Genomic DNA, 12,159 nt, shown 5'->3' with positions numbered 1-12,159 from the left:
GTCCCTTCAGTCTGAATATGTTCATTACTAAGGCCTTGCCGCTCCGACGAAGGCTGTTCCACTCTTAGACACAGTGTCTTCATCTGGACAAGCAATGTAGAGAGAAAGCCACTGCTGTTCGAGGGATATTTCTGCCTTCTTACCTTAAATTAAGGAGAGCACTCACATAAGACCTTCAAGAGACTTGAAACCAGAAAACTCTGGTTAATGACTACTATAAATGCACTGAAACTATGTTTATGGAGATGTCAATGCTTTTTAAGAATGTTTTAATGTTGAATTTGGTATTTTGAAAGGTTATTTTTAATGTATTTCGGTAATACATTTGCTACTACCTTTACATGTACAGTGTTACATTATGTATGTATTGTGAACTTTAAAAGACTATTTTGATAAATTTATAAATCTATAAAATTATGTAAAAACTAGACTCTATTTTGACTTAGGTTTTCTTGTCGTTTGTTACCAAAAATTTGTATTTTGAATTTATTTAGTATGGTTTTGTCTACGATGAATAAATAATTCCTCTTTATTAAGAAAAAGTAAGGGAGAAAGTTTTTAGAAAGTGATTTTTTTATGTCCCCTATGAATAGGGCAGATCAGTTCATTCTTTTGGGAAGTCAGTCTAATGTAATGAGTTTATGCAAGTTTATCTCTGGCAAGAGGATAATCGTTTGATATGGCTTGTTCAGACCGTTTCCCTTCCCTTTTGTTTTTGTTGCTCAGCTGTTTAGTTTCACATCCTTGTGGGGCTTTAACAAAATTTAACATCCAGTTGAAGATCAGAATTCACTGAACGTTTCTCCTGAAAACACAGTTTTTCTCTATGAAATGACTCAACATTCCAAATGCTTTTATTTCTTTCTTCCTCTCGAGAGAGTTCTTAACCCAGTTAGAATATTTTGCTTTTGGTACGAGGTTGTTGTCTGTAACCACACGTGGTCTGGCACCAGTTTTAAATCAACGAAGAGAAAAAACTGAATAAGATGCTGCTGTTTCTCTGTATTAAAGGAGATATGTTTGTAACAGATTAAGAACACCTAAGACACAAGCCAGCATGTCAGAAACCTAACGTGGAAATGAAGGGACCCCTGACAGGTGCTCACAGCCCTTTTATGTAAGTGTAATCTGGCATCAGGCCTCAGAAGCCCGTAGGTTTCATTTCCATGGGGTGTGGGGAGCCTTAGATTCTGATTATCTTCCATGCTGCTTAAGAATGGACTGTTCAGACAGTTAAGTGGATCCACATGAAGTGCTTTCCTCTCAACCACTGAGTTATTTATAATATATTTATTAAGGATGGGGTACCTTGAGGCTATTACACATGCTTTGGCAAAACATCTTGTTCATGTTTTACATTTTAAGAAGGCATTTGAATGAATGTTTGGCTCAGGTTCATTACTTAAGCTTCAGTAACTGCAGTACCAAATAATTGCACTAAGCTGATGAAAAAAATGAATTGTATGTTTTAGGAGTCAAAAATTAAAATAAGTGAAATTAAATTGTATACCTTTTCTAAAACTGAAAGAGTAAAATATTTTATTATGAGTTATTGTAAAAAAAAAAAAAGAGTGGTTAGTTGTACAGGAAGATGGTAGTATTTAAAAAAAAATCAGTGAAAAGTAATTCAGATGACGTTTGAAAAGTGGGGAAAAGGGAACCATATGGACAGTTTTAGTTCTGTGAACACTAATTTGTGTGCAGCTATTGAAATGATTGTAAAATTGACTACTATAAATTCTCCATAATTATGTTGTATATTAGTCCTATGTATCAACATGTGTATGTCTTAGAATTATTTGTACACACGTCCATACATAGACAAATCAAGAAGTGTATGTATATAATATAGAAAGTATATAGCAAAGTAATTCTACTCCAAAAATAAAAAAATTGTTGACATGTATTTTGTTATGAATAGTTTACCTTCCAAAAGATAATTTGTTCTATTTTAAAGTGTAGAAAAATGCACTGCTAATAAATAATAAAAGTTTTATGCAATTTATGTTTCCCCTGACTTTTATAATTTGGATTTTGAGTTATCAGTGTACTGAAGTCTCTTTATAATTTTCTATTTGATCCATTCTGGTTGGTGCCTTTCAAGTTTCTCAAGATCTCCATTCTGGATTTTCAGTTTATCTTGTATTGACTTTCCAGGTTGTGGCCATTTTTTGAAGTATATGACAGTGAGCACAAAGAAACCTTATACGTTGCCTTTCACAAAAGTCAGATAATGTCAGGCTCCTGCTGTTTTTCTCTCTATATAATTTTCCTTTCTGTTAATAAAACACTGATTGTGATCAGAGTTTTGGGTCCTGCTTGGTCATTTACGACTATTGTATGATACACTGGTGATTGGTGCCTTTTGAGTAAGAATGGCCATTTTTCTTAAGGAGAAATTATAGAAATAAATCAGATGGAAGAAACCTCACCTCTTGGAAGAGGCAGCTTGAGAGAAAGAAGCTACACTACTTATTAAAGATACTTTATGTATTAAAACTGGATCTCGTCGGGTTGTGAAATTTCTAAGATTTTGCCCTTCTCTTTTGTCTTTACATTTTTTTTTTTTTTTCAGAACACAGGGAAAAAGGTGTGGGTGGGAAGGTAGTTTCACTTCTTGAGTTGAGAATCTGCCAATTAGAAGTTCTCACAACACTGCAGGAGACAGTTGGGGTACTGAAGTTGTCATGGGACCACATCTTAGGGAAGGAGAGTTCTTTGGAATTCATGAAGGGCAGAAAATATTTTTCTGCAGATTTAGTTCTTATGAAGAACATAGTCAAACTATTTAGTCAGTCAGTTAACCAGTTCCAACAAATTCCTGACCTAGCTGTTATTGAGTTTACATGGTTTTGTTGTCCCTAGATGATTTATAAACCTCCAAACACAGCTGGAGAGGCTACCCCATATCTATTCAGCTGGGGTGCAATGAACAGGTGGAACATGAGTTTACCAACGATAAGCCACAGAAATGTATTTTCAAAATGGTTCACACTTGTATGCTTTCCTTTGTGACATTTGTTAGACCACCAATGTGTTAAAGGTTTCCACTTAAACCAGTTGTCGGTATATAAGCTGGACAGTATTCTGTGGTGTTTCATGTTCTGGAAGAAGTCTGGGCTCTTTCCTGAAGTGACCTCGTAAGGCAGAGTTAATGGTGCTTGCAAAAACCCTGCAGTCCTCTCTATAACGCCCAGCAAGGCAAGAATTTGGTCTCAGCCTGTCTCCTTTGAAGATTAATTAGAGAATTTCCAATTACAGCAAGATATACTTTATAGCAGAAGATAAAACTTCTTTATTTACACATAGCTTTCATAGTAGTGGCATTCATGGCTTAGAAAGGAACGTAGAAAATAATTGTATGAAGTTATTTTGAGCTGGATTGAAATGTTAATATATTCCCACCCTGTTCCTTTTCTATGGATTGAATTATGATAATCATATCAAGAAGGAGAAAAATAGCTTTTCTAGAGAATTTTAAACCTTTTTGGTGAGTGCAAGTAGAAACTTACATCAAAAGACTACTTTTTTTTAATTTTATTTTTTTAAATTTACATCCAAGTTAGTTAGCATATAGTGCAACAATGATTTCAGTAGATTCCTTAGTGCCCCTTACCCATTTAGCCCATCCCCCCTCCCACACCCCCTCTAGTAACCCTCTGTTTGTTCTCCATATTTAAGAGTCTCTTCTGTTTTGTCCTTCTCCCTGTTTTTATATTATTTTTGTTTCCCTTCCTTTATGTTCATCTGTTTTGTCTCTTAAAGTCCTGAGTGAAGTCATATGATTTTTGTCTTCGAAAGACTACTTTTAAGGCAACATACAGTTACTTGGAAACTGGTTTCAAATGGACAAACATAAACTAAGTGACCTTTTCACTCACCATACCTTTCTTTAACCATACCACCCAAATAACGAAGATTCACATCACCACTGGCTATTTCTCTTTTGGTTCTAATCAAGTTGACCAAAGTGGTTCTGAGAGGTTGGACTCCTAAGTGAAAAAGGGGTCAAGGTAGAAACTGTAGAAATGATTCCAGCTGCAAATGTTTATACATTTACATGAAACTTCAGATTTGGGGGTAATGATCTGTCAGATGTATTTTGTTTACTACCATCATGGCTCTCTTCCAAAGGGATTTAAACTGGCTTCAAAGAATGGACCAGGTGTACCACAGAGGAGCAAAAAAGGGGCTTTGGACACCAAGTTTTGAGATAACGGATGCTGGAGCCGGAAGCTGAGACGAATAGTCCTCTCAGATGTCATAGGGTATTGGTCCTCTCTTCCCGGGTTAGGCAAGTTTACGCTAAATGCTCACCTTCATTCATCTCCAGGACACCTTATTGGTATTTATTTTACTCAAAAATTTAAGAATACTACAATACGTGCTTATTAACAATAAGACCAAGCTGTGTAGTAGATCTCTAGAACTTACTTTGTACCCTTTTACTAATTTGCTAAGAGGGTAGATCTTACTGTTAAGTGGTTTTACTACAAAATTATAATAATGGCAATTATTACAAGAGGATGGGAGGAAACTTTTGAAGGTGATGGGCAAGACTGGTAGTGGTTTCTTGCATGTGTACTTACCTCCAACCCCATCAAGTTGTATACATTAAATATGCACAGCTTTTTGGATGTCAGTCATGCCTCAATAAAGTGGTTTAAAAATGTTTTTAAAGAAGAGGTAATCTCCAAGTGAGATTGTCAATCTTGACATCCAGATCTCCAAAAATGATTGTCAGGGACATAAAATAGAAAGTTCAAAAGACAAATTGAAATCAGGGACCAGAATAGTATAATGATAGTCTACATAAGTATCTATCTATCATCTACCTGGTGTACATCTGGCCTTACTGAGAGCTGATAGAGATGAAGCTGTGACGTATAACATATGCCTTTTTTGCACTGAGAAGCAAAACCTGGGAGATATGGGGGTCCTAGAGACCTGAGATTAGAGGAGCCAATCCATTCTTGTCTTTAAAAAGAAAGTAAGACTCTGGAGGAAATGGAACTCTTTTTAAAAATCTAGGTTTCTTGCAGGCAGAGAGACTTTTAATGCCGCACTGCACATTCTGAGAGAGATGCCATACCCCACGAGGCAAGTTCCAGGCGGTTTCTCAACTCTAGAAAGATGTAATCAATTAGCTTCTCACGTAGCTTCGGTTGTAAATAACGTGGCATCCGCTGATTGTGACCAGTGGGGTTAGTTGACTAGGCCTTAGTTTTTCCTGATTTGAGGAAGTATATAATATTCACTTCTCTCCCTTGGCCATTTTTCACACCAATTTCCTTCACAAGTACAGCATCCTGTCCAAGATTTTCCTGCTGCCTCAGGCCAAGTCAGTACCCTGCTTTATCACCTAGATCACATGCCTTCAATGGCCGCAGAGTAATGGCCGGGGACCACATTGAATGACTGCACTTCAGAAACCATAAAGCAGAGCAGAAACACCAGCTCAGAGTGTCTCCTGTCCCACTGGCACGGAACACCAGCCTCGGAGTTCTCCTTCTCAGACACTGCAGCAGAGGCTGAGTGAGGGGCACTGGCCCCAAGATGGCTGTCCCATTGCAACAAGAAGTGAGAGACCCTGACCCTCGACCAAGCTGATGAACTGAGACTTTACGATAGTTTGATCCATTTTAAACTTAAATCTGTTGGGAAAATTATCCTTAATTAAGGATTCCTTTTTCAGTGACAGGGGGTTGGGATTGCTAATTTCTAGAGTAAACCGAAAGAGGAAAATTTCATCCATCCTGTCTGGAGGAGAGCTAAATGTCAATTACTGAGTCAGGGACTAATTAGCAGCCATTCTGGAGCTAGGAGAAGCCCTGTTTGTCGGTGTCCCCAAGATCACCCCTGGGTTCCATGATTTGTTAGAAGGATTCACATGACTCAGCATGTGGGTGCACTCACAGCTAAGATTTATTACAGTGAAAGGAAACCGCAAAATCAGCGGAGGGAAGTGGTGCATGGAGTGAGGCCTGGAGGACACCAGGTGCAAAAGCTTCCAAGCATCCTCTCCCAGTGGAGTCACACACGATGTGCTTAATTCTCCAGCAACCAGTGGTGACAACACAAGTGAAGTGTTGTCTACCAGGGAAGCTCATTAGAGACTCTGCACCAAGGTTTTTATTGGGGGCTGGTCAGGTAAGCATCCTCTGATTAGCATGAGCCAAAATTCCAGACTTCCCGAAGGAAAGCAGGTGTTCTGCATAAACCTTATTGTTTGCACGCTCTGGGCACCTCGAACCACCGTGATAACAAGGGAAAGCCTGATGTCAGTGCAGGGAGCTGTTTACCAGTCAAGTTCCCAGGTGGAAGCTAGGGCCAACCTTGAAAGCAGGCCTTTCTAAGGACGTCAGTCTTAAACCTGCTATGTAAATGTAGTTTTGTACACTGTGTATCTTAGCTGACTAATTTGGTAGTAACCAAAGCCCACTTAAATGAATGTGCAGTTTTACGTTACGAAGTTGACCCACAGTCTCTGTTTCTGAAGGCTTCTTCGTGAAGGGCAGGAGCCGTGATCTGTAGAGAGGAATGCTATCCTTTGGGGTCTCCAGTGCTCCAGATGGGCCAGAGTTCTCATTTCTGTGTTGTTTTTAAATGGATACATTCAGAAGTGGATTCCTTTCAGGGGAAACTGGAGTACGAAAAACTCCCTGAATCATCTTTGCTCTCAGGGATGAACTAGTCTCAAAACTTTGCTCTTACTATTTACCTGCTACTTAGTAAGTGAAAGAAATAAAAATAGGTTATTATAGCTTTAACAATATCGCAATTTCAAAAATATTGAAGTAAAAAAGTAACTGAAAAAAATTAAAGCAAAAAACAGTAACTGCAGTGAAAATAAAGACACCACTGAAGCTTTAATAAAAAAGATACACTTAAAATAGTAACATAGAAATGAAATGATAAAATGTTTATATAAACTGATGAACTGCTTAAAATGAGATAAGAGGCAAATCTAAAGAATGAAACAGTGAGAGGGGTACCAGGGTGGCTCAGTCGGTTGAGTGTCTGACTCTATTTCAGCTCAGGTCATGATCTCATGGTTCATGGGATTGAGCCCCACATCGAGCTCTGTGCTGGCAGCACGGAGCCTGCTTGGGATTCTCTCTATCTCTGTCTCTCTCTCTGCCCTTCCCTTCTTGTGCTCTCTTTCTCTAAGTAAATAAATAACAAACTTTAAAAAGAATGAGACAGTGAGATAATAGCATTTAGGAATTGAAAAAAAATTTTTTTTAATTTTGTTTTTGAGAGAGACAGACAGGGACAGAGCGTGAGTTGGGGAGGAGCAGAGAGAGAGGGGAACACAGAATCCAAAGCAGGCTCCAGGCTCTAAGCTGTCAGCATAGAGCCTGACGCGGGGCTTGAACTCACGAACCACAAGATCATGACCTGAGCAAAGTCATCCACTTAACCGACTGAGCCACCCAGACACCCCAGGAATTGAAAATTTTAAAGGATGGGCTAGAATAATCTAAAACTAAGAATAAATCAAACAAGTCCTGGATTTTTAAAAATAAGAAAAAAAATAAAGAAGTTTAAAATACCTTCAACAAAGCAATAGGGCTGCTTGCACAGAGAAAGTCACGGATGCCCAAGGCTTCCCATTTAGCCTGATCCCAAGGTTGAGCTACCTTGGACAGGCTTTATATGAGTCAAAATTCCCAGGAATATTCTAAGGAAAAGACCTATGAACCAGACATTTTGTCAGTTCAAATGATCCCAATTACATCTCCAGCCTGGCATCTGCAGACCAGCAAAAGCAGTGAAGCCTTGTGGGGATATTAAGAATATAGTAAATCCATAAGTTATCTTGCTAGACAGCACTGAGAGGTTTGAGGTGGAGGAAACAGACGTGGAGAAGTGAAGTGACTTGTCCAAGTTCATCCAGCTAGCAGGTGGTCCAGCCCAGATTTAAAACATGGTGCTAATGGCAAAACCGAGCTCCCGACATTTTTGCTGTGTTACCTAGAGCCAGTCTGTCAAATACGACCTGATTGCTAGGAAAGGGCACATCAAAGTAAAATAACCAGAAACCTCTCAAGCAAGATGGGTCTCAGCATGTTAAAGCTTCAGGTGGTTCACATATTGTTACCCCCAGAAAAAGTTTGGTTAAACCGTGCTATTGCTTTGAAAATAGGCCATGTTTCGAGGCAGGGAGCCTTAGAGACATCTATGAAATAATCTCTTGCTGATTCTCAGCCAGCATGAAGAATCCAAAAAGACCAAGAATTCATACATGAGGCCTTATGTAAGAAAATGAAATTCTTAAAATTGTAAAAAAAAAACTCGTTTTAATGTAGTGTTGAAAGGATTAGTTGGCCAAAGGCAGAAAGTTCAGATTTGAGGTTCCCACAGCAACCTGCCTGTGGACCTTTTTGACACGCTCTAGAAAAAGCTTCTCTTTCTGTGCTCACACAATGGGCCCCATCTAATAAATGGGTTGAGGCTGTGAAGGGATTCTTTAGATAAATTTTAACATTGTCCTAATAATAAATTCTGGGAAATTCTTTTCCGAGTTGTGTCGTTCTTTTGGTTTTAATGGGCTTAAACACTATGCACCAATACACCTGACGATATTATAACTGGAATCCTATACTTAATACCATTTTATTGAAAGTATGTATTGTGGGTTTTACTCATTATGTTACTTTTATTTTAAGAAGTAATATGACTCACAAAAAAAACCCCAGAAATTAATAAGAGTAAAATATTTAAATCTTTTATTCTCACAAATTGGCTAACCTGAATTTTGATAACAGATCATACGTCCAGATTTTTTTTTTTTTTCCAAAAGCATGTTCTATATAGGGCGCCTGGGTGGCTCAGTTGGTTAAGTGTCTAACTTTGGCTCAGGTCATGATCTCAAGGTTCGTGGGCTTGAGTCACACATTGGGCTCTGTGCTGACATCTCAGAGCCTGGAGCCTGCTTCAGATTCCATGTCTCCCTCTCTCTCTGCCCTTCCCCCACTTGTGCTTTGTCTGTCTCTCTTAAAAATAAACATTAAAAAAAAAATCATGTTCTATACTCAAATAATGACTCTATCTGAATACCTGGAATGTTATGTGTTTTCTTGTTCCTGCACAAAAATGATATGCTGGACAAAAACAGACCCTGGCTCCTTTTGTGAATTACATTTTAAGGTTTCTTCTCATATATATTACTTGCCATATATTGTCAATCCTTTCAGTGGTCCACTTACTTTCCACCTTCTTCAGGATGCCTTGTCATATGTTGTGTTTGGTGAAGTGTAATTCCGCCCGCCCCCCCCCCCCCCCCCCCCCCCCCCCCCCATCACAAAGCTGTGGCATCTTTAATGTCTGCTTTTTGTTGCTGTATCCCAGGTACCTGACTCATCATAAGTATAGATTAGACCCTTTTATTTCACTTGACTTTTACTTTTTTTCATATCTTCTCCCAGTGCTTCAGAAATAAGTGCTACATCAATTTCATTTTCTTGGGTAGACCTTGGCCATTAGATGTAGAAATCTGAGTGAAATCTGGTTTGAGACAGCTTCCTGCTAGGAGCAGACCTTTGAAGAGGCTTTATCAGAAAGGTTTGGGAACACTTAATGGGCTGCTCCCTCTGGTGTCTTTAATGGTCTAGAAAGAACTGAGACAGTGAGAAAGGAATCAAAGAAAGTAACTCACACTGACCCACAGAGATTGGAAAGTTGGCTGTGGGTTGCTATTTTATTCATTCATTCATTTGACCAAATTTATTGAGTGGTTACTGAGGAGATACAGCTGTAAAGTGAAAACTTCTGTGCTCAAGTTGGTAGTCTTTTGAGGAATACAGGCACCTAAACAATGGCCATCCATTTTGAAGACACCCTTTTCCTGGGAAATGCTGATGTTCTTGAGGAGAGAGTGTGGAAAAAATCTGAAGAGAAGGTGTGGTCAGAGGAGCCTTTCCAGAGGAGGACCATGTGTTGAGACGGTTTTGAAGGCAGCAGGAGATGTAGGAGTAAATATTGGTATCTATTTTTTTCTGATTTTAAAAATGTTTTTACTTTATTTTTGAGAGAGAGAGAGTGAGAGAGAGTGAGAGAGCACCAGAGTGTGAGCAGGGAAGGGGCAGAGAGAGAGAGGGAGAGACAATGAATCCAAAAACAAGCTCCAGGCTCTGAGCTGTCAGCACAGAGCCTGACACAGGGCTCGAACCCATGAACTGTAAGATCATGACCTGAGCCGAAGTCAGATGCTTAACCAACTGAGCCACCTGGTGCCCCAAGGTATTTTTTCTAATTAAGAACCTGAAGGTGTTCACCTGGTAAAGAACTAGAAGGAAGAGCCATCTCCAGACCAGTGGAGCCATCTGGTGCTCTGGTTCCCACCAGCCTTCCACACCAGCATGGTCTGTACCTTCTAAACTTTATGATACCAAGAGGAGAAGAGATGGTTTGTAGGACAAAATGAACTACCTGATGAATCCTTACTGCTTTTCCACAAACTGACAAAACTAAGAGATGAAAATCTTTTTAACTTTATTGGAATATAACTTTCCAGGCTGTCCATTTCCTCAGCTGGCCATGTTTAAAGGATTTGTATACATAAATTGAACACTAAAACAGTTGTAACGTGAGCTTCCTATGGAACTATGATTCTTAATTCTGACTGCATTAGAATCACCCGGGCAGTATTTTAAAAATAGTGGCACCAAGGCTCTACCTCAGACCAAGTGAACTAGAAGGTGGGGCATAAGCCTGAAATTGTTTTTTAAGCTCTTCCTCCCTCCCTCCCTCCCTTTCCCCTCTTCCTTCCTTCCTTCCTTCCTTCCTTCCTTCCTTCTTAAAAACTTCCCCAGCAATTCCTGGTACACACCAGAGCTAAGAAATTGGGAGAAGAAAGCCAAGTTTTCCAACCATTTAACACTGTCTTTTTAAAATAAGATTTTAATTTTTCAGGGTGGCTTTCACAATTGACATTTAGGTTGAGATATAATAAAGAGTACCCTCTTATGTATCAGTCAACAAATATCTTGCTCAAGGGAATGTGCTAGGAACTGTGGGGGAATAAAAAGAAGTGGGACAAAGATGAGAAGGTGTCATCTCCATGCCTTCATCATGCCTGCAAGGAGTTCACAGTCCAGTTGGGGAAATAATATTGTGAGAGAAACCCAACTTTAGTTGAGGACACAGGGGCCTGTAGAGCCCAAGGACTGGGAAGTGGGTGGGCTTCAGGTACAGGTAGAACCAGGAGCTTGAAACCAGCAGGAATACCTTTTCTCTTTCTCTGCACGGCAGATAGCAGGGCTACTGACAACTGTCACATGCTGCAACTTAAGCCTTAGTCACCTGGAGAGACATTGGCTGACTTTAAGTTTCAAGTTCATACCCAGGGGAAGGGATTCACATTCACCTCTAGACTTATGAACCATATTTATTAGGTTGAGGGAGTTGGGCTCACGGAAGAAAAGAGCACCTCCCTTTGAAATCAGGTAAAGGATAGTAGTTTTCTGGACAGTAGGTGTCCTAGTCCCCCCAAAAGTGTGGAATAAGGGGTTTTCTGAGCAGACAAAACAAACGTCCACGACACTTGTATAGCAAGACAAAGATGTTATAGGACAGCCCTGGAGAACGATGTTGTTCAGAAATAACGATCAAGACATGGTACAGAGTATTGCTGTACCCCACTCGAAGAAAGCTGGATCTTTGGAGCAGCCTCTTTGCAGACAGGATCTGCGTATACATTTATGTTTCCCACCAAATGTGTGGTATGTGGGGTGGGGGGTGGTCGGACAAAATGAGGCAGTGCTTGTAAGGTGCTTAGCACAGAGAGTCACCGCCTACCCCACACCCCAACCAGAGGCAAGCATGGAGAGTTTGGTTTTATCTATGGTATTTGAAAGGCATCTAAGTGGATTATGTCTAATATGCAGTCTGAAATGTGCTGATGTCCTTAACTCTTGTTTTTTAATATTTATTTTTGAGAGAGCGAGGACGAGCTGCAGAGGGGCAGAGAGAGAGAGAGAGAGGGACACAGAGGATCCAAAGCAGGCTCTGCACTGTCAATGCAGAGCCCGATGCGGGGCTTGAACTCACTAACTGTGGGTTCATGACCTGAGCTGAAGTTGGAGGCTTAATTGACTGAGCCACCCAGGCTCCCCATGATGTCCTTAACTCTTAAATTCCATGACAGAGAGGCTT

General features: G+C 39.8%; 1 protein-coding gene across 1 annotated transcript in view; it reads left to right on the top strand.

Annotated features, from left to right (window-relative positions):
- The window catches only part of CDC14A (cell division cycle 14A), a 185,930-nt gene extending 184,355 nt beyond the window's left edge, over positions 1-1,575 (top strand). The window contains exon 16 of the mRNA XM_049616724.1: positions 2-1,575. Coding sequence (XP_049472681.1) covers positions 2-31 — 30 coding nt within the window. The 3' untranslated portion in view covers positions 32-1,575. The remainder of the gene's footprint in view (position 1) is intronic.
- The last annotated feature ends 10,584 nt before the right edge of the window (positions 1,576-12,159 follow it).

Source organism: Panthera uncia (assembly GCF_023721935.1).
Source record: "Panthera uncia isolate 11264 chromosome C1 unlocalized genomic scaffold, Puncia_PCG_1.0 HiC_scaffold_4, whole genome shotgun sequence".
Classification (NCBI taxonomy): Eukaryota; Metazoa; Chordata; class Mammalia; order Carnivora; family Felidae; genus Panthera; species Panthera uncia.
Note: the sequence above shows the minus strand (reverse complement) of the source record. Positions and strands in the feature narration are given on the sequence as shown.